The sequence below is a fragment of the Phoxinus phoxinus genome (genome assembly GCF_949152265.1).
Source record: "Phoxinus phoxinus genome assembly, chromosome: 15".
NCBI classification, from domain to species: Eukaryota; Metazoa; Chordata; class Actinopteri; order Cypriniformes; family Leuciscidae; genus Phoxinus; species Phoxinus phoxinus.
In genome coordinates this window covers 17,770,446-17,794,342 of record NC_136890.1, presented here as the reverse complement: position 1 = coordinate 17,794,342, position 23,897 = coordinate 17,770,446, and the positions used below count along the sequence as shown (strand labels likewise).

The 23,897-nt window shown below is 37.9% G+C and overlaps 1 protein-coding gene across 1 annotated transcript in view; it reads left to right on the top strand.

The window, feature by feature from the left end:
- Positions 1 to 23,897, top strand: part of oxct1a (3-oxoacid CoA transferase 1a) — a 45,902-nt gene that overhangs the window by 14,928 nt on the left and 7,077 nt on the right. Inside the window, exons 8-14 of the mRNA XM_079636876.1 lie at positions 4,877 to 4,980; positions 5,079 to 5,193; positions 6,383 to 6,477; positions 6,911 to 6,959; positions 7,097 to 7,169; positions 9,287 to 9,362; positions 18,672 to 18,761. Of these exons, the coding sequence (XP_079493002.1) occupies positions 4,877 to 4,980; positions 5,079 to 5,193; positions 6,383 to 6,477; positions 6,911 to 6,959; positions 7,097 to 7,169; positions 9,287 to 9,362; positions 18,672 to 18,761 (602 nt within the window). The remainder of the gene's footprint in view (positions 1 to 4,876; positions 4,981 to 5,078; positions 5,194 to 6,382; positions 6,478 to 6,910; positions 6,960 to 7,096; positions 7,170 to 9,286; positions 9,363 to 18,671; positions 18,762 to 23,897) is intronic.

Genomic DNA, 23,897 nt, shown 5'->3' with positions numbered 1-23,897 from the left:
GTGCATCCATCCATCATAGAAGTAATCCATACGGCTCCAGGGGTTTATACAGACCTTCTATAGCGAAGCAATGCAATTTTGTAAGAAAAATATCCATAATACTTTATAACTGTAATCACTAGCTTTCGGTATGTCTGCCTGCGCATTCACGAGAGAGTCGAGTTCCAGTGTATGACGTAGGATGTTGGAGTAGCGTAAGCTTAGGTGTGAGTATACGCCTCTAGCGGGGAACAAACTCAAGCTCCTGCGACATTTCTCTTTAAAAATTCTCGTTTTAGACTTCTTATTTAGGACCGGTGTTTTGTTTTGCTCCATCCTCTGCGTTTCCGCGTATATCAATACGTCATGCGTTACTCTTCGGCCGGAACTCGACTCGCGTATGGCTGTTACCGGAAGAAAGTAATTATAGTTTATAAAGTTATAAATATGGATATTTTTCTTAGAAAATGCATCACTTTGCTTCAGAAAGCCTTTATTAACCCCTGGAGGCGTATGGATTAGTTTAATGATGGATGGATGGATGTGTATTTTTCGGCTTCAAAATCTCAGTTACTGTTCACACCCATTAAAAACCTGGAAGAGCCAATATTTTTTAATACTACTCAGATTGTGTTTGGCTGAAAGAAGAAAGTCATATACACCTAGGATGTTAACATAATATAATATGCAGCAATGCAAAGCACTATTCAACTCTCTTATTGTCACTTTAATGGATCAGTTCACCCCAAATTTTTTATTAATTCTTTAAACGAATGATAATTTTAAGTAATAACAGCATGCAGATTTGGACTGGTTTGAGGTTTAACAAATAATGGCAGATTTGAATTTTTTTGGATGTACTGTTCCTTTAACCAATATGGTCTGTTTTGAATCCTACTGTATATGATAACTGTATGTGAAGGGTTAATGAGGCACCGAACTCTCCAGAGAAAGTGTTGTTAACTCCTACAGATTTCATTTTGTGCTCTGCATTAAACCCTTAGGCCGTCTGGAAGCCTGAGCCCTTCACTCACTCTCTGCCCTGCACAGCCCGGGCTAGTGATAAAACGGCAAATGCCACCAGCGGTAACCATGACAACAACGCCGCTCAATCTAGGTTCATCGTTTTGCCCTCTCTAATGGTGCCGCATGTAGAGGACACAGTTGTAAACCGCACCAATTTCAGGAAATTTCCCTCTATGTACGATGCACAAGCGTATTGGATCTGACAGCTCGCGCTGGTCTGTCGGATAGTTGGGATGCATGGCTTTTGTTGTCTGTTTGTGCACATCTGCAGGGCTTAAACGTGCTTTGGGCGCATCGATTTGGTTCTCGGCAAATTGTTTTCTCCCCTGAGCCCCTATTCTGAGTCTCAGATTTTTATTCAGTATTTTAAGAGCTTATTTTTGCTCCTTAAAGGAGTGCTAAGCCGCTCTCTTAGCTCTCTAGTGCTGCCTGTGAAACTGCGTGTGGGGCTTTGTGCTGTTATCACACAAACAACACCACAACAGGTACAACAGCGAAATTTAACAAGGGAGGATGTGGAGGAAAACGTGCTTCTGCAAAATGAGACATACTTGACAATTACTGATCACAAAGTTCATCCAAAAATCGAAATTAAAATGATTTTAAAATGAAAACTAAGTTTAACAAACAAAGTGATCTTGTCCTTAATGAAAGCGAAAGGTGTTCCCGCACCAGGTTTGTTATTAATAAAGGTAAATGACATTGGTTTAATTGAGAGATCTGAATATGCAAAAATGCAAATAGCAAAAATGTACATTTAATCAATAATATGGAGTATTAGAAGCTCCATACTAGATGCGTCAGCTCAAACCCTATTTTGGCGTTAAAATCTACTGTCAGGATTTAGTAAAGACACGCTGGGAAAAATTAGCGCTGAAAAGACGTGGACAGGGTTATTTTTGCGGTTGACCTTATTGCACATGCATTTGTTGGACTTTCAGACGCAAAATTTATGGGAGGAGAGTATTTAAATGAATCACACAAGGTTTTTTACTAAGGTTTGCGCTAGTCAATTTGCTGGTGTTTGCGCCATTATTTACCGTCCCAAAAAAAGCATGTTGTAAACCAGGTGCTCATTCCAAATGCTCTTGGTAGATTGCGATGGTCACTATGGAAATGATCTGGCAGCGTCTGTTCTTTAATTTGAGCGTCTGTTGTTTTAATTTGATCAATAAATCACCTGCAGAACTTTCCACTCCCATCAGCGCTTTTTTGGAATTGCGCTCTTACGCTAATTTGCCCTGTTTAGTAAATCTGGCCCTATGTTTGTTATTAATAGTAAATGCCATTGGTTCTTGTGTATATTGCAACTGGTTACAAGTGCCATATTTGAATATGCAAATATTAAAACTGTGCAACTGAAATATGAATTACTAGTATGGAGTATTAGTAATTAATCACTAGGTTTGGTATTAATAATATTAAACGTTATTGGTTCTAAATGCAAAATTTGAATATGTGAATATTAAAATTGCATAAATTAAATAAAATATGAATCACAAGTATGCTATTAGCTCTTGTGTTTCTTGTAACTGGTTACAAATGCCAAATTTGAATATACAAACTTTATAATATGCACAAATGAAATATTAATAATTAGTATGTACTACCTTTATTGTGCTTTTTGGAGTTTCTGGTGATGGCTCTTTTTATAATCATCACCAAAGTCGTCATCAAAGTAAACATTCTGCTAGACGTCTCCTTTTGAGGATAAATCTTGTATGCAAAACTGTCCCTTCAGCCAGTTTTATTAACTTCTTGACTTCAAGATTAGTGGTTTTGGAAAGTTTGTGAAAGTTCGAGTAGCTGTCAGCACTTCATTCCCTTTGCTCATGTCCTCTAGTCTCCAAAGAGAGATAGGTTAACATTTTCCCATTTGCAGGGCAAACCCTCCTCAATCAGGCTGCTTATTATGTGACAGGTTTATTGTTCCCTGAAGGGTCCTTAAAGCTGTTATGTGGAAAGGTAATATCTATATCTCTGAATTCAGAATAAAAGCTTTTTCTTACATCTAACACAATGGAAGGCATTTTCAGGGGCAGTTTGACCTACAGTGTATGGTATGTTTTTCAGCTGTAATGGATGGCAGACAGAGAGCTGATGATAGATGATGATACAGAGTAGTGAAGAAATGTCTGACACTGAACTGTCATCTGGCCCGGTGTCCATTACCAGACTTATTTCATCAATTTTCTTGAAACAGAGTATTTTGAGTGTTTCCTTGTTGGAAGTGTGAAACTGCGCTATCGTTCAAAAGTTTGGGGTCTGGAAGATTTTTTAATGTTTTTGAAACTACTCAATGCTTACCAAGGCTGCATTTATTTGATCCAAAATACAGTAAAACCGTAATATTGAGAATTATTATTACAATTTAAAATGACTGTTTTCTAATATATTTTAAACATATAATTTATTCCTGTGATGGCAAAGCTGAATTTTTAGCATCATGACTCCAGTCTTCGGTGTCACATGATCCTTCCGAAATCATTCTAATATGCTGATTTGCTGCTCACAGTTGTGCTGCTTAAAGGTACACTGTGTAGTTAAAAAAATATTTTATTAACTAAAATCAATATCTTTATTTATAAATATGTCCTCATTGGTGTAAAATTACCTCTGCCAATGATCTGACTTATCCTCGTAAGCAAAGAATTTCTTATCTTTATTTACATTGGGCGGTTAAGTCCATGGAGGCTTCCATGTCGTTCCGCCATTTTGAAAAACTATAATAGCAGAGAGGGACAAAAAGCACTAGCCTACTCAACGCGTTTCCACAGCGCGTTTTTGTTCAGAGCCAGCGTCACGTGACTGAAACCAGCTGAAACTGTCCATGGCTGAAACGGACAAGGATATCTGTGAGAGGCGTTCTTGGCAAAAAAATTACAAATATACATCTTCCTCTTCCTCTCCTTTGAATCACCTGATGATGATATCTAACAATGCACTTACATTGAAAAATTAACGAATAAAGAATGTATCACTACCGGTACTAATTAGCATAGCTCATGCTTTTTACAGTCTGTGATTCATACTGAAACATTAGTTTGTTCGTTGTGTGTCAAGTTGCAGTTTGTTTGAAATAACGAACCTCATCACCCGAAAGAAAACTTTGAAAATGTTGTCATAGCTTCTTGGTACATAACGGCTACCGTAGTTGCATCACCCATTTGAAAAAGCGAGGCGCTAGTTCGTTTGAATGCAAAATACAATTTCGCTGCTAGATGGGAGAAATTCCTACTCCGTGTACCTTTCATATTTTTGTGGAAACTGAGATACAATAGATACAATGATAAATAGAAAGTTAAAACCACTTGAACGGCTTTTTTTAATTAAAATATTTTCTAACAATGTTTTTACTGTCGGTTATGATTAATTCATCCTTGTTGAATAAAAGTATTAATCGTACAGAGTCAGACGTTGAATGGTATATTTGGGTAACTGAGCGATATTCAGCAAATAAATAGTTTAGATATCTACATTCATTTATTGCACAAAATTATAGTCCTCACAAAAAAAGTAGCCCTGTGGATTATGCAAAATAACAGAAACATTATTCATGGCAGGAGACTTCAAGTCCAGGAGTGAAATGGGATGAATTCAGAGAAGCAACTCTCTGACAGTTTGCCATGCTGACAGTACTGATAGACTCTTAGTGCCCTACATGCTGTCAACATGCTAAAACTGTCTCTGAGAGGTTGCAGCACCCCCTTTAGCCATTGCACAAGATTCAAAGGTACTTAAAAATCTCGTTAAACTTATCTACCCCACTAAAGATGGCTAGTCAACAGTTCTGCCAATCTGTATTACAAAGTAACACGAGATCTTAATCTCATTGTCACCTTCAGCTGGTCTATGTTCTGTCTTCAGGTAGAGGAGATTGTAGATGTGGGCACGTTTGCAGCAGAGGACATCCACATCCCCAGCGTCTACGTCCACAGGATCGTCAAGGGAGATCTCTACGAGAAACGGATCGAGGTAAGGTGGCGCGACTTGTCTGACTCGTTTCTATCAGTTTTCCTTTATCCATCTATCCTCTGTCATCTTTTGCCGCCCCTCTGTCTGACATTTTGCAGAGGCGTACAGTTAAGAAAGGCCAGGCTGAAAATCCCAAACCCACAAAAGACTCTGATATTGTGAGAGAGAGGATTATTCGCAGAGCTGCGCTGGAGTTTGAGGACGGGATGTACGGTATGTACAGTGTTTCCGACCATGTCACCTACATTTATCGTTTTAATCTCACTGGACCATTGTTTTAATCCTTTAAAGAGATAGTTCACCCAAAGATGAAAATTCTGTCATCATTTACTCACCCTCATGTTGTTCAAAACCTGTATAGAGTGCATTAGTGCCTGCCCCGTTTTTTAGCGGCACAAGTATTTTTTCCATTAATTTGTACCGTAGGGATTTGAAAAAAGTTTTCATTTAAAGAGTTCTAAGCTGTGAACCAAGCCAACCAGCTATGAGGTGAATCACAACACTACAAACTTTGATTTTGAAGCAAAAAAGCCCCTCGACAGCCTCTGTAGTCCCATTTAGCTACTTGCTAGAAAACGCCTTTTCAAGACACAGGGTAATACTGATATATTTTATGTCGTAGAATAAAACTCGAAAGTATCTTGAGCTTGTGTTCACCACAGACCTTATTTCAGCCATTTAACCAAAAACCTATTAAAATAAAACATTGTCTTTGGGACGGTGGAACTAGAAGTGCTAAAATGCTTTTTATGTCATTTATGGGAGTGGGCGGAGCTATTGAGATCTTTTGGCACGTGTTGCTTTTTTGGACTCTCTGATTGGTGTGATTTTCTGTACATCATCATTGGTAATGTAGTGTTTCACCAGGAATTCAGCTGTTAAACAATTATTTAAAAAATAAGATGAAATAATGCGAGCTGACGTCTTCAGCAGAACCAAATATTATTTGATTTTATATTATTAAAATATATTATATTATTTTAAATTAACAACCTCGTATCTCACAGTAGGTCTGTCTTTAAAGGTTTATAAGTTATCGTTCCAAATTTGTTTCCCTATGGAGAAAATGAATGGAGTTTTAACCTGACTGTTGCACTATATTACTTTTTTTAGAACACAAAAAGGGGAATTTTTTTAAGAAGCCTCTATTTGACATGCAATTAAAATGAATGAGGACTAAAGCTTTCAAAGTATCATAAAAGTATCACATATCTTCTGCTATATTTCAAGTCTTCTGAAGCCATATGATAACTTAGTGTGAAAAACATACTGAATTTGGGTGAGCTTTTCCTTTAATATTAACAGATTATTGTAAGCAACAATGGTTTTATTGTTTACTAAAATGACATTTCCTGTGTGTCTCTCATGATAATCTGTTAATGCAGTTTGATAACCTTTTTAGCTAACCTGGGCATTGGAATCCCCATGCTGGCAAGTAATTTCATTAAACCAGATATAACCGTCCACCTGCAGAGTGAAAATGGCATTCTGGGGCTGGTAAGCTCTTCTTTAACAGATTTATATTGAATTTGCTAATGCAGTTAGAAACGTTATTGATAAACCATCTGTTATGATTTTAATATGTTAATGAGAGAAAAACACTGTTGTTTGAATCTAGTTTTTTTTAAGTGTACAGTTTAATTGCATCATCTGTAGTTTATATGAGAAAAATATTCATGGCAAATATTACCGTTATCCGATATAGCTATCATATATTAAATTAAAAATGAGTTTAGACATAAAACCATTAGATCTGTCTAAATGTCTTTTGTCTACATGAAGCAAAAGTTAAATTCTTGTCTCCATTTAACTATAAATGTTTTTGTTGTTGTTTGTTGTATATTTCTTTATTAATATGAGCCGAGTAATTTTTTAACTCATCATAAAAGTCATTAATCATCGGTACTATTTGTTTTTAAATATAATTCAGGGCCCCTACCCAACAGTGGAAGAGGTTGATGCAGATCTTATCAATGCTGGTAATAATTATCCCTCACTTTCCTTTTTGTAGACAGTTATACAGCATTAGCATTGCATAAATTGCCTTTTAATAACCTAATTTGTCCATTTAGAGCACTTAATGAAAGCTCTTTCCATTTCACCCTTACCCTTTCAGGTAAAGAAACTGTCACAGTTCTTCCTGGAGCAGCCTATTTCTCTAGCGACGATTCCTTTGCCATGATCAGAGGGTAAGGACAAATCACATTTTAATTTTCTATCATATATACTGGCTTTTTATTAAGTTTAGTCTTTATTTTCAACTGCTCCTCAGACAGGCTGAGTACTTTGACCCAGATGATAAAACTTAAAGAAACCATCTGTGGGTGGAAGAGCTCACTTAGACATTCCGATAATAAATGTGACTTTCTGTGTTGAATGAAGCGCCGTGACTGTCTTGATTTGCAGCTGGTAAAGGGTTGTTTTCTGAGTGTTAATGGTAAAAGTCTGGAATGGAGCCGAGGCAGAATATGCAATGAGTCGGGCCGTGACGCTGACTGCGCCTTTGGGCACGTTGGCTGACATTTTCAGCTCTGTCAAAACAGGTGGCTACTTTAATTGGATGCTTCTTGTACTGCTCAGTAGGGTGAGACGGCCGGAATGAAGGTGCTTTGTCTCTCCCGGTGCCGCTCTCGCGTTCACGGAGAAACCTGCGGTGCTGTCAATAAAGCAATTGACTCTTGCTGGTCTTAAGTGTGGGAGTGTGTAATTCTGCATCCTGCGTATGTGAATATCAATTTCCTGACGACACCAAGTGTTCATGTGTTGATTTTCCCAATGTATTGTATTAACACAAAGACGTCCAAAAGCTGTCTGAGACCACTGAGAAAAAGACTTTTCTTTTTGTCTAATTTAATTAAAAATAAAATAAATAAAAGTTGAAAAAAAAATTAAAAATAAAAGTTTATTTATTTATTATTAAAATGAATAATTTGAAAACCATGTTATTAGCATCATAACAACTTACTTCAGGATAAGTAAAAAAAATATGTATGTATACATGAGTATATACAATATATGTATGTATGTATGTATATATGTTTATTTGTTTGTTTCTTTATTCCAGCTATCTGTTTTAGTGAAATGTATCTTTAATAATGCTGTTATTTGCATAGTTGTATGTTAAGCATTAGTCCCATGTCGTTTAGAAAACTCCCCGTTGATGTTTTATGAGCCTTATCGATTTTTCCACAGGCAGCTAACGCCGCCCTCCCACAAGCCTCAGAATTATTTCTGTTCTCGCCGTCTGCGAATCCAGCAGTGGTCGTATATTTAGGCCTTAATTGTCTGGTGCAATAGGTAGCGCAGTGAATGGTCATGGGGTCTTTGCTGTACCCGGCACAAGGGGAGTCATGACAGCACATACATTATAGAATAGAGCACTTCCACCCACTTACAGTCTGTCTGTAGATTCAAGGCCATCACAATCCAGTGGTTTAGTGGTGCACTATTTCAAGTCAATAAGGCTTGACTTTTCGCCCACAGGTCCTTACTACTCAAATGATTTAGTCTAGTCTTTTAGGAGGTGGTGAGGTATTTTTTATTTTTTTGGTGGCCTTTTGAAATGGTCAATTTTGCCTAAATAAAGTGTGTATTGAGCATAAATGACTATATATACAGGAAGTACTGAAGTTCACCCTAACATACTCTGGTGAACTATTTATTTTAATTGTTTGTCAGCATTGACCCAAGTAATAATCTTGCATTTGTTAAATTCATGACCGAATGACATGATCTCATAATAAAAATAGTGGCTTATTGTTCTTATTCTTATGAGGATGTCCCGTTTCTCAGTGTTTTATTGCAGACTTTACAGCTTTGAAACCAAATTCTGTTGTTCCACATTCAAAAAAATAATAATTTTATAATTCTATTATATTAATTAATGAGACCGAACAGATTAGTTTAAGTGCCTAACTCTGCATATAACTCAGTCTAAATATTTAGGGACTGAGCACCATTGGTGTGAGGACCCTATTGGAATTGCACCGTTTATTAGCCATGATACTCCTGAGTAAAGGTGTAGTCATGTTTACAGTTGTTTGTGAGTTTTCTTGGAAAAAATCCAGTCATTTCAATAGGAATCCCGCGCAATGTGGAATTTTGCGTGTGGGCAAAGATTTCCCTACTCAGATTTCGTGAAAGGTTCAGTTGGTCACTCGATTTTGCTGCGTTGACCAATAGAAAGCTGCTTTGTTTGACAATCTGTGCTGTGCTTCTAGTAGCATTGCTACTCTATTGACAATAGACAATGAGCCTTTTTTGCCACCTTAATTTTGGCATTGATGTCTTTTTTTGTTTCCTCTAGGGGTCATATCAACTTGACCATGTTAGGAGCCATGCAGGTATCCAAATATGGAGATTTGGCCAACTGGATGATTCCGGCAAGTTCACAATTTCATTCACTTATTGGTACAATATGTCAGACTGACCAGGCAGAGTGAAGCTGAAATGTTACTTGCTTCAGTCCAGCCATTTCTGTCACACACACAAAACATTTGGTGTTGTTTTGTAGGTACAATATGTTTGTAATTACATTTTCTTGTGTCCTTCTCAAGTATTTTATAATGACTTGTGTAAAAGGTAAAGGCTCATTCATAGTTTCATCACACATACATTCATTGCTGAATCAAACCAAACTTCAAGACTATAGAACAGCTCCAATTCTTTCCTTTCTTTCCATCTGCATCTATTTTCCAACCTCCTACTGAAATTATCTCGAGAGCTTTCCTTTTGTTTTATGGAAATCAATGAGCAGCTAATGACAGAACCTCACAGCATGAAATCAGAAGTGATTTATGCAAAAGATGATGTTCTCCGAGGAGCATATATACAGATTCATGGTCTCATTTTACAGCTTTTATCTTCTCCTTTCATGCTGAAAAAAATAATTTGTCACTGAGGTAGCACTTATACAAACCCATGAAGAGTTTAATTTATACTGTAACATTTGGGATATTAATTGCATAACAAGTTTGGTCAGAATATTAGCTAGAACAAGATGCTCAACTTTTTTTTACTTCAGGATCCAGATTTTACATTTAGATTTTTACTAGATGATCCAACAAGGTACTGTTTTTATTTTTTATAAAGTAACTATATTTGTTTAAAATATATTATTATTATTATTACTATTATTATACTTTATTTAATATAATGTATTTTTCCTATAATGTGTACAGTGTATATATATTATATAAAAAATACAAACACACACATACACACATATATATTGTATTTTTGATCAAATAAATGCAGCCTTGTTGTGTGTGCGTGCGTGTGTGCGTGCGTGCGTGCGTGCGTGCGTGCGTGTGTTTATATTTATTTTACTTTTTGGGACACAACCCACCAGATGAGAACTACTACTTTGACCACTAAAAGAACCACAATAAATAAAACTAGTAAAACTCAACAATTGAATTGCACAGTACACAGTGTGCGCTAACATAAGCTCCAGTTAATCAGACTCACTGCATGTCAAAGCAGTTTCCTTTCCATTATTAGTTTACTTGCGTTCACATTGTTCAGTACTACTCCTTACAGTCATCCAAGTATTGTCTGTATGTCTGTTAGCCTGCTATATTGGCCTAAATCCAAAGTCATTGCTTCCCTTTAGGTTATTAAAAGGGTTTCCAAGGCTTAATGAGAGTCAATGTTGGCTGTGGCTTTTTGGAGCCATTCTTCAGCTGGCTGTCGCCTGTGGCGCCTGGTCCTGCGCTCAGTTGAGGGGCTGTCGATACACAGCTGCCCTGCATACAGACACCTCTGCAGGGTTATTTATAGTTCTCCAGGGCCTTCGCCCTGTCACTGACTGATGCCTCTGGCCCTCTGCGCGTCTCGCTTATCGAGTTTGCTTGAAGGTTATTTCTCACAAACTGGCACACATGGACCATGATCTGCACTCTGCTTTCAGTGTTGTTTTCCTCCTCCCTGTCTCTTTTTTGTGTCCCTTGCTTTTTTTCCAAGTCTCCTCACTTGCACTTTGATAAGGCCAATGTGTGAAGCATACACTGATATGCAGAGATTACACTCATGAAACATGTGCTACTTAATGTGTCTGAGATGCCGAAGATATGGATTTGTGAGCTGATAACATTTAAATTAAAGCATTTTTCAGAGGCATTTATCCAAAGTGACAGCGACAGAGCATTCAGAGTATACAATTTATCACTTTTTGTAATCAAATTAGACCGTGTAATCAAACACCTGACCTTGGTGTTGTTAGTATATAATCCATCCATCCATCCATCCATCCATCCATCCATCCATCCATCCATCCATCCATCCATCCATCCATCCATCCATCCATCCATCCATCCATCCATCCATCCATCCATCCATCCATCCATCCATCCATCCATCCATCCATCCATCCATCCATCCATCCATCCATCCATCCATCCATCCATCCATCCATCCATCCATCCATCCATCCATCCATCCATCCGATGAACATTGATTTGCATGCAGTGCTACAGAGTGTGCTGTTCTAAGCTGTCTTTAGCCTTTAAACTCTAAATGAATCAGACAAGCCTGGCAGACTAATCACAATAATCCCTCCAATTACTGTGGGCTCCCCGGCCACCTCTCAAGACTAAAAGGACAACAGACTAATGTAGCCAGAGGGCCTGGAGCTGGAAGACTCATATTAGAGGAACGGGGACATTACTCAACCCCACCTCTTCCATCTGCTCATCGACCGATAGCAGCTCTCCTTCTCCTCAGCATTCCAAAAATGATGATAAAGAAGACATGCTACATCAAATAGTCATAAAATTTTCAACAGGGGGCCAGTACCACTAAAAGAAGAAGAGTTGTGGCAGGGTGTGGCAGATTGAGCTATTATTTTGGGGAGATTTTTGTGGGTAACTGTTATTATTAATTGTCACTTTTCAGACCATTAGTCTGCAAATCCTCGGTAAACATCACAGGTGTTATGATGGCAACAGGTATGAAGGTTAATATTTAATTTAACCAAGCTGACATGTTGCTAAAACACAGATCACCAATGCATTACTTACTTTCCAAACCACCACCAGAATACCTGTGGTAATATTCTGAACATAGTCAACTGTCACGCATGCATGCATTCATTTGAACGTTAACAGCAGAGTTCATGTTGCATCTTGCGCTTGACACAGAGTTCTAAAGACACAGCACTCAAGTTAAAAGAAGTTTAACTTTTAAAAAACATGCTTTGTTTTTTCTCATTCCACTGCCAGTCTCATGTTTTTCAATGCAAAAACACATGCAGTGTGTGAATTGCCACTTTGACCTATCAAATTTCATTTTTATTTTTGTGCTGTTGATTGTGGAGGACAAACTGCTTCTATTGCGTCCTCAGAAAATGCCCCTAAAGCATTGGTAAAGGGGATTATGAATTAGCATTCATAATGTTCCAGGACAGCTTAATCCAAAAACAAATGTACATCAGCCTTGAGCTCTAAGAAAAACTGGTTGGCATTCATTGGTAAAGGAAGGATTTTGGTTGTTTTTTATGGTGAAGCTGTTATTTCTTTTTTTATGGACAAGAAGAAGGGAAAATTCCTCGCTTTATAGTCACAATGTGCCTTTAATTATAATGTACAACACTGATGCAAAAAATGGGGGTCGAACATGTTCTGAATTAGATTAAATAGTCCCGCTTGCTTCCACATCCCAACACCCACACACTCTCTTGTAAAAAGATGTGATTCATGTGCACATACCTGAGTTGGGACTCTCTAACTCTTGACCCTCATTCAGAAATGGCTCTCATACAGCCTTCCAGCAAACCCAGACGCAAAATTATAGTGCACTTCAAATTACCTATTACCTGACAGAACTTAAGGCCACAGAAGCTGCTCAGTCTCTGCATCTTGTTCTCTTTTATATGTTTCATGGCTTTCAATTTAATGTAATATTTAGTACAGTTAATTACATAGAAATATCATGCTATTTTATTTAATCCTGAAATATGACGCTTTTTTATTTAACCATGCCCCTTGACCAATATGTACATTTTGTAATAAGGAATGTTCCTACCATCAAGGTTGAAGTACCCTGCTCCACACCAAACATCACTTAGCTCTGCTTAACTGTTTTTATGGCTATTTTTTAATATTAAAAAACAACAAGTTCTCATAACCAACATGTAGGATGCTGAAGAAATTGGCAAGAATAAAGATCTGACTCTGACAAGGATTATGGATTGTACAAGGATCCCAACATTCTTATTGCAAGGCAACTGGGTCAGAGTATCTCTGAAACGGCAAGGTTTGTGTGTTGCTCCCGGTCAGCAGTGGTGAAATTTTTTCCAAAAGTGGTCTGAGAGGGACAAACTACAAACCGGTGACAGGGTGTTGGGCACCCAAGGCATCATCGATGCACGAGGGCAACAGAAGCTATCCCATCTGGAACAAGCCAACAGAAGCTTTACTGTGGCATAAGTCTTACAAAATTTTAACGAGGAATGTGTCAACACACAGTGTTAAGAGGTCGCTCATATACTGGGGGCTAAACCATTTAGTGCTTTGTAAATAATTAGCAAAAGATTGTAAAATGTATACAGTGTTTAATAGGGAGCTAATACAGTGCTGACTGAACCGGGCTAATATGGTCATACTTCCTGGTTCTAGTTAGAAGAACTCTAGCTGCTGCGTTTTGTACCAGTTTGAGTTTGTTTATTTAGTGTGCAGGGCAACCACCCAGTAGAGCATTACAATAATCTAGCCTTGAGGTCATGAACGCATTAACTAACTAAGAAAAGTGTCAGAACACCCAGTGCATCACTCTCTGCTGCGTTTGGGCCTGCATAGCTGCAGACTGGTCACAGTGCCCATGATGACCTCTGTCCACTGCCGAAAGCGCCTACAATGGGCACGTGAGCATCAGATCTGGACCATGGTGCAATGAAAGAAGGTTGCCTGGTCTGATGAATGAAGTTTTCTTTTAGATCAAGTGGATGGCTGGGTGTGTGTCATGTGGATGTTACTTTGACATGTATGTAGCCTACCTAAAGGTTGTTGCAGACCCCTTGATGGCCCCTTAATGTGTCGGTGCTAGATACCACAGGACAGCTGTTTTGGCAGCACGAGGGGGACCTACACGATATTAGGCAGGTGGTTTTATTGTTGCGGCTAATCAGTTTTTTATTTAGCGATTCACAGACGAAAATGTCAAGTTTGGAGCATGATGAGGTTAATGATGATGGAATTTAGTTTTTTGGATGAACTATGCCTTTAACTACTTCTTTTTTGACTTCTTGATATATAATTAGGAAGTGACAGCGGGTTATATGCTGCACAGAGGCAAGCCACCTTGCCAAAAGGTTATGTTTCTGGTTAATAGTAAAAAAAGAAAAAGAAAAAAAAAGAACATGAAATGTTATACCATAAAGTTCACTGGTCCTTCAAGATGTGAAGACTTATTCAATTGTCTGCAGATGTTCAGCTCTGTTAAACTACACAGCCTTTTGTCACACTGTCACTGGCGCTTCAATTGTTGTCTAGGAAACGGCATTAACGCCAGCCACCGTTGAATCACCACACATTTAAATGTCCAGCCAGTTTGTGTAGGAGAGGATAAGGACGCAAGCCGACAAAAGGAAATTGCCTGAAGTGAAGGGCATAATTTCTTGTCTTCATCAGTAGGCATGAAATGCAAGGATAGTGTGATTTACAGGGGAAATATTTGATAAGTTGTCATGGAAACTCTCAGTCTGCTGTCCACTAAAGTTGCGGGTTTTTTTCATGTGAAAAATCCCCTCAACACATATATACACACACACACACACCCACACAGCACTTCCATGTGGCACTTTCCCAACGTGTAAACAGCTCTCCTTCCAGAATGTGCCTCCTTCAAAGGCTGCTTAAATGAAGAAGAAAAAGCCCATGCAGGTGTTTGCACTTGGACCTTTTCCTTTCCACTTTGCTCCCAGTTATTTATTTGCACGCTTGTCAAGCTCTCTGTGTTTACAGCCAACAGTGATGATAAGAGCTTGATGGTTGATTGATTGATTTGCACTTTGTGGTTTTGAGGTAGACTCTTGGACCATTTTTAACTGGTTAATGCATTATGATTCATCATCTGACAGATGACAGTTCAAGTTTCATATCCATATACGTCATTTGATGTAATTTGTGAACCATATGGCACCACTTATTTTCTATTGTTATTAAGTTGTTGGAAAGCCATATGTAGGGAGGGGTATCAGCAACTACATCACGATACATTTCAATGAATATACCTCACAAAAATGTATTTGGATTGCTATTAAAATACTGTTTAAAACTAGTTTTGAAATAACATTAGTCTTTAAATACTTAAATAAAAAGTCAATTATAACAAAATGATGGCAGTTCAAAAGAAACCTTGAACTTTAAAGACTACACTGAGCTTGTAATGTAAACCGCATGCATGTGAAAGATTTTGAAGAACTACACTGAAGATCTGCAACTTATCTGTCAATTAACAGTTGAGCAAAATATGGAAAATTTAAATGTGCTGAAAATATTTTTTTGCACTTTATAATTCTTTAATGTAGTAAGTGATGTATCTAGTCATGAAATAGCTGCACTCCACTTGAAATCATTGTTATTTATATTATTTGTATACTATTATAGTGTTTATTAATATTTTGAGTTAGCTTTTATTTTTATATTTTCTGTTAAATTTTTTTATTAATCAATGTTGTTGTGCGTTTGTAATTTGATATTGCCTTTTGCCTTTCTATTTAGCCATCATTTATATATAAAATAATACAATTATTTATTTATTTCAGTTTTAGTTTTAATTTAAATTTTAAGTACTTCAACTTAAATTTATTTATTTCAATTAGTTGCCAAGCCAACATTTCTCATTTTCAAGTTAAAATGTTTAATCTAATATTTATATTTTAAATTATTTTTATTTCAATGAACAATATTCAATGGTTTTAGTTAACACTGCTTGCAATCTGCCATATATTTGTCTGTGTGGGCCTTTGATTAAGCTATGTGAGGGGCTTTTACACTGGCAATCTAGTTCAAAACAGAGCACGGTTTGCATGAAAAATTGGTCATGTGAAAGCCGTCATTCGGACCTGGAAGGGCACCAGGGTACCGAACCCGAGACTACTTGTAGGAGAATGTAAAAGCAACTCGAATTTGGGTATGCATTTTTTTCAGGAAGTAAAATAAATGCACCCACACTCAAGGTACTCGGGCCGATTTGGGGCCCAATTCTTCCCTTCTGACCATCCAAGTTAAAGCCCCTGTTAATACGGATGGTTCTATTATCTTATCAGATTTTCCTGTGAGGAGTGTTAAGAGTTATTGAATCTGGTCGGAAGAACGTCGGGGCTGCGCCGATATTAAATCGTAAATATCTAACATGTTAAATATTTTCGATCTGAAATCATGTTGTGTAAGAAGAACCCTGCTGATGGAAGACTTCATCCAAGCCTTTTTCTTTTTCCCCCGCAAACTTTCTGTAAAAAGCAGTCCAAACACTATCGCCATTTCTTCTTGCCCATCATCCACCATGTTTGTTTACTCTGTAAAGTCACGTTTGACCGCAAGAGCTTTTTCGAGATTTCCCTTGTTCAGTCGAGAAATCTGGTTGTTTGTGAACGGAATCTGTTAGTGTGTATCATGTACTTACTCACTATAGGAACAAAACTGTTATGATCTATGATTTTTTTTATCGTCATGTTTGCGGTCTCTCACATATTGAAAATCTGATAAGATTTTTAAAATCTTTTAGTGTGGGCCAGCCTTAACATGTCCATGCGTTTTAGCTGATGACGATGTCATTAGTTCAACAAAACGCATGTAACTAAGGAATGACAGGGGTGATGATTTACCTCGGATACAAGCAAGAGTGAGCGTGCAGTGTAGAGAGCGCAATCTGAGCTGCAAATGAATGGCTCGCAGTCAGTTTTCTCCACAAAAGAGTTCGTTTGCAAGCAGCAGAAAGCTGCCTCCATGCAACGCACATATAGTACACAAGTGACGTTCACCAGAGTTCTGTTTTCATCGCCATGCATGTTTGTGATGACTTTAGATGAAAGCAAATGCACCAGGGTTCGATAGAATCGAGGGAGTGTGAAACCAGACCATGGCTGCGGGGGCACCTAAAACAAATACACTCAAAGTCGGACCGTAGCAAACGTGCCCAGTGTGAAAACCCCCTAATGGCGCTTTTCCACTGCATGGTACGGTTCGGTACGGCTCACTATTTGGCGCTTTTCCACTGCATGGGACGGCTCACTTAAATAGTACCACCTTGGTTGAGGTTCCAAGTGTGCCGTACCGATACTAAAATGTGACGTGTAAACACTGCAGGTCACTGATTGGTCAGAGAGAATCGTCACTACCAGCGTCATTGGATTTGCGAAACAAGTCACCAAACCCGCTAGCAGCAACAGCCACCGCAGTAGCATTTGTTCACACAACCTTTTTCAATTACTTGCTTTAAACGACCGTCACACGCAACTTGAAAAAAAAAAATGGCTGAATCGTGGTCAGTAGACGAGGTGCAGACTTTCCTCTCGTTGGTAGCCGAGGAATAGATGATGTCACGGCAGTAGGTGGCGCAACTTTAACGATCAGTCCATAATCCCACCCACTTTGAAGCATTACTAACTGCAGTGGAAAAGCAAACCGAGCCGTGCCGAGTCTTCCCACGCAGTAGAAAGCGAAGCGAGCCGAGCCGAGCCGTACCATGCAGTGGAAAACCTCCATAAGATTTGCCCAGCACATAAACAGAATGACTTTTCATAAACCTGTATTTAGGTCTATTAAGGACATCATCATCATTTTGCCACATAATGGGATCCTGTGATATCTTGCCAAGATAAAGAGACTTATAATGAAAAATAATTCTATTAATATTGTTCATAATATTTATTTTTATGAGGCATTCCACCGTATCCGACACCTGTAGTAGGAAAAACCCATCAAGACTAGGTATTACATTTATATTCACCTCTCTTTATTGAGATTCTACTCAAGCATTTCAAGTATGTCTGTCTCTGCTGGAGACTGAAGGAGATCATGCTGGTTGAGCTCAAGCCGAATACTTAGAGAAACAGCTGAAGATATTTTCTTAAATGAATTCCCACAGCCTATAAAATAGAGTTTGGAAATTGCTGTAAAATGACTCGACAGGGGATCAGCAAGCATGAACGGTCAAGGCACTGGAAAAGATTCATTTTTCGTAGAGGAATGGCATAATATTTAGGCATTGACTTAATGTGTTGCTTCAGGGACGGCAGGAAATGTTGTGTTGATGCATTCAAAACCGAAGCAAAATCTATATGGCACAAAACAAGTGTCATTATCAGGCGTTGTGTTAACACATACACTCCTCATGGATTTCTTAGCATCCGTGTGCCCAGTTTGTGTTTGTGCATGTGTCTGCGTTCATGCATGTTTGTGAAAAAACAATAAAATCAGCGTCACTGAAAAGGCCCTTTTGTTAAGTGACTCCAGCCATAGGTAATCAGGTTTATGGTTTCCTAGCAACAATGCCCTTTCAAATCTCCTCCAGAACAAACATGACCGAGCTTTTATGTCCACCTTGAATAGGATTTCATTTTAATTGTTTAATTGTCTCATTTGTTTCATACAACCTGAAATATGCTGTGTTTGTAACGTAACAATGTATTTTGAAGTACATGTGTGTGTTGCTCATTTCTTGCAACATCTTTTTGTGTATGTTCCCTTCAGGGTAAGATGGTGAAAGGCATGGGAGGGGCAATGGATCTAGTGGCCAGTGCTGGAACTAAAGTGGTTGTTACAATGGAGCACTCTGCTAAGGTAGGTGTAATCATATGAGACCGTGTTATGCTGGCTTTCTATATTGCATTTGAGTTTGTTAGCAGTTTGTAAATAATCATGTAACTTGCGTTTCAGACACAATGTGGATGCCTATTTGTGCTCTGCTAATGAAATTAGTTCCAAAAGAAGCCAAATGATCAAGCTTTGCATGTCACACAGCAACTGAAAGCCGTTCTGGAATGTTTCTAATTAAGACAAGCGGAACAACAAACAATAAAGTGTCCTAGTGCTGTTATAAGCAGGGGTTCAATTTGGCCGTAATGATCCAGAATGACATTCTGGGACCTTGGAATGGAATTTCTTTTCTTTTTTTTATTCAATTTTGATGCAGTACACACATTCCATCTCCAGTGACTAAGTGACGACTCCAAAAAAGAACCTTCATTACAAAAATTCATTACATATTTATGCTTTCCTCGTAGCAGTAGCACATTGAAAAAGTATAACACTGCTAAAAGTGTGCCGTTTCCAATATATGCACTTTCCTTTAAATGTTTTTCGGTTTTCTTTTTTCTTTTTGAAAGAAATTATTTCGCAAAGACGCATTCAATTGATCAGAATTGACAGTAAAGACTTTTAGATTGTTGAAATGCAAACTGCTGATCAAAAAGGCTTTCTATTCATCAAAGTATCCTAAAAAAGTGTATCACGGTCTCCACAAAATTATTGAGCCGCACAACTGTTTAACATTGATAATAATAAGAAATGTTTTCTGAGCACCAAAATCAGCATATTAGAATTATTTGTGAAGGATAATGTGACACTGAAGACTGGAGTAATGATGCTGAAAATTCAGCTTTGCATCACAGGAGTAAAATTACGTTTATGTATTAAAATGGACATTTTTAATTGCAATAATACTTAACAATATTATTGTTTTTACTGTATTTTTGATCAAATAAATGCAGCTTTGGTGAACATAAGAGATTTCTTTCAAAAAACATAAAAAAAAAATCTTACTGACCCTAAACTTTTATATGGCAGTGTATGTTAGCAATTTTGCTTGCTATATTAAATAGACTATATGCGGTCTAATCCGTTTAGAACTTATTTAGAACCCGGGATCCTTCGTGTCGAAGTAAGAATCATACCACTGGATCGACATCATATAGGTATTAGTCATATTTGTATGTTTATCCATGTCATGTAATACCTTTCTAGGTCACCAGAAACATCACTAAATTGGAACTCTTTCCCAACCTCGAAAATCCCAATTTAAACCCTAGTTTTTAAAAAATGTCAGCACTTTTGGAACACTGCTTAGAAAGGTTAAATAAGTGATGTCTCTTTCCCTTGAGAGGATGGCAAATCAGCTCTTGAAGATTAAAGGTATAAGACCAAAATATGTTGCATCGAACATAATTTTACGAAGATACAATGTGGTATTTGTTGTAATTCCTATAAGTAGTTTGTTTTAAATGTAGAAGGAAGTGATGATTGCCTCAATCAGTTTTAATGAACAGATTCTTATTGAGTCACATTGCATGGCACGTATTCCCTGTGAGAAGGGCATCATTATTTCCTGTGAGTGGCAGAATCTCTTTTCCCTAAGCAGACAGTTGGAGAGGCGTCATTATTCTGAGAAGCTTTCAGCTGTGCAGACAGTGTCAATGGTATATATATATGCCTTGTATATTTGCAACCTGATAGTTACCCAAAAATGAATATTCTATCATTATTTACTCACAAAAAATAATTTTTCCATACAGTTTATATTTATCAGGGGCTCCAAACAGCACAAAATAAACCACACAAAAAAACATTGTGTTTCGACATCGGTAACCTTATTGGTTATTGCCTGATTTAGAGACTTAAGATATTGGATATTTGGCTTCTCATTTCTTCTGTTTTTACGTTTAGATTAAGTCTCACTTAAAGTTCATCTTTAAACAATGTTTTACACAATACACCATAATATTTAGCAAATAAAAACAAATTATATCCATTTTTCATACTGCATATAATTCATAATGTTATAATGCCTAAATTCACCTTTAGCATTTAAAATAATTAAATTATTTAAAAAAAATTTTTTTATTAGTGTCTATTTACATCAAGTGCAAATAAATAGCCCTTATTGTTGGCAAAGGGTATACACTAACTCCGCCCATCATTGTCTGATTGAGCCAGACAAAATCCAGTGGTTGGCATTGGTTGTGACAAAGTTCGCATCTGCCTTTTCCATCGCATATCAGTTCGAAGAGGCATTAATTTAAAATAAAACAAATAAAATATCCGAAAAGTGGAAATAAAGTGCCTAACGGGTATATAATAGTGGGAATAAAGTGTTTAACTGGTAGGGTTATGGGTAGGCGAGAGGAAGAGGGACAAGTAATGTCCCAATAATTCAGTATCCATTTATGATTTTAATAAATTTTATAATTTTCATTGAATATGCTGTTATTATTGCACACTGTTGTTACAATGCATTGAGGTACAAATGGTATCTGCCACTGTTTGCACGAAGTATAAATAACATCTAAAAAAAAGTTTTAATGTATTTTGACAAAATAGGATATAATTTTAATATTGGTCATTTATACATTTTTGGCCATGACATGAAAATAATTATAGGTTTAAAGGTGTCGACCACAGTTTTAATATCGGTGCATCCCTACAAAAAAGCATCATGAAAGTATAATACAATTGACTTACACATTGTCACCAGACACGAGCGGTGCGATGCGATAAAAGCAAATAGAGCCCGTTATAATCTGCGATCCTGTCACTGGATGCCACCAATTCTTGACAGTAAACTGATGCCCCGTTATATTTCAGATGTACTTAAAGCGTTTGCGCTACTTCTGACACGAAGAACAAATGGATTTGCAATGGTCGCTTTTTCGCGTCTACTGTAGACAGCCTCTAGCTGTTGTTGCGTGGTAACTGTGGTGTCCGGTGTAGACATGGTGTCATGCTTTATATTTCACATTTTTTGAAGCCTTTCAATAGCTTTGTATGGCTTTAAAACATTTGTAATATACTGCATGAGTCACATGGACCACATTTTCTGCTGCTTTTATGGTGCCTTTTTGTAGCTCGACAGCCTTATGAACTGTGAATGGAATGAGCTCTGTAAAGATTCTTCAAAAACCTTTGACAGCATGCGGTTATGAACGACGTGAGGGTGCTCTTTACTATTCCGTTAAACAGTTCTTTAGGTGCAGCTTTAGTAGTATATGCAGTGCATTTCCAGTTTTTCAATTCAACTCACATGCTGTAAAGAAATCTTCATGCTGTCTGTTTTAATTAAATTAGTGGTATGCACTGGAAAAAAACATAGATTTGGATGCTTTGCTATGTCCATCATAATGACACCGTTGCTCAATAATCTGTCAGAGTTCAGTGTTCCCATCTGTGAAATGTGCTTAAATTTGTTCAAGGGTCGCGAATAGTCTCGTTTATGACGTTGGTGACATATTTCCCTTCACACCACTCAGATCGCATTGGCCCAGACAGAGATGGAGTGAAAGACAAGAGGGATGGACACAGAAAGATATGGCTGCTGTTCACATGCTGCCCTTGCTTTGTTCATGCTGGCAGTGGCTGCCCTGTGGGAAGGCTAACAGGGCCAGCTGCCTGCCCCTTGTGGGATGAGCTCTCTGGACATGAGTAGAATTAACCACCATCAGCTATCTAATTATTGAGTCGGCAGGGCCAGTGTATCCATTACGGTTGATGATGAACACGGCTAGCTTAGAGTGTTTTCTCTAGCCTACCCATGGGCTTAGAGGAGATGAATTTAATTTCAGGATTCAATTGAGAATAATTTTTTGTTTAAAGCAAACCAGCGTCTCACTAGTAAAGCCCAATTTATACTTCTGCGTCGAACTCATGCCATAGCTACGTCGTAGGGTATGTGTATCACGTGTAACCTACGACGTACCCGGCGTATCCGAAAATGTAACAACGCATCAATTCTACACGGACCGCAAGTGCTGTGATTGGTCTGCACACATGCTCCCTCTGCATATGTAATTGCACGTCAACGATGCAGAAGTATTAATTAAAACCAACGCATAGCCTACGGCGTAGAGGCTCTGGTGTAGGTCCGACTCAGAAGTATAAATCAGACTTAAAGTTTTGATGGATGAGGATTGCAATCAAGGTGATTGCGGTGACGTACCGGAGTCTTAGGGCCAGATATACTAACAGCTTGCGCCAGCGCCCTCTTTTGGCGTTAAAAAACTACAGTCAGGATTTACTAAAGACACGCAGTGAAAATTTGGCGTTGAAAAGGCGTGGACAGGTTTATTTTTGTGGCTGACCTTATTGCATATGCATTTGTAGGAGTTTCCCTTTCAGGCACAATTACTGGTGTTTGTGCCATTATTTACTGCCCAAAAAAAGCACGTCTTAAACCAGACGCTAGTAGATTGTGTTTGTCATTATGGAAATTATCTGACTTCGTCTTTGTTCTTTAATTTGTAGATCACGCGCAGAACTTTCCACTCCCACCTGCGCTGTTTTGGAATTGCGCTCTCACGCTAATTTGCCCTGTTTATTAAATCTGCCCCTTAAGACACCGGTCACACTAGAATTTGAGCATGACAAATTTAACAAATAGAATGGAATGCGTTTGAATGGAAGTAAATGGAAAGAAAAGTGCAGTGACCGCCCATTTACAGGTCCTTGCACACTGAGTTCGAAATACTCGTCCGAAATTTTAGCACGTTAAAAAATAAATACGTTCAGATTGGGTAACATTTTCTGCATTTTGAGAGGTGTTTTGAAAATTACGCCACCGTACAAGCAAACGCCAAGCTCCAGAACTGTTCAGGATCAATTGGTTCACGGAAATTGGTGGTCTTCTTTTTAATATGTGCCGCCACTGACATCTTGAAGTAAACTTTGAATCACTCGGGATAATCCCGCAGCTCCTTGATAAGGAGGTGGAACTCTCCTTCCTCTCTACGCAATCTCACGATTAGATGGACCAAATATTTTTTTCCCCTCTTTTTAAGAAGAGGATAACAAAATCATCCTCCCTGCTTGAAGACTCCATTTTTGTATTGTTTTGCGAACTTTTTTGCAACGGATTAATCAATAAGCTACGTATCAGTGTGCTAGGACCTTAAGCACGCATGAGTCCGTTATGTGGATGCACAAACAAAC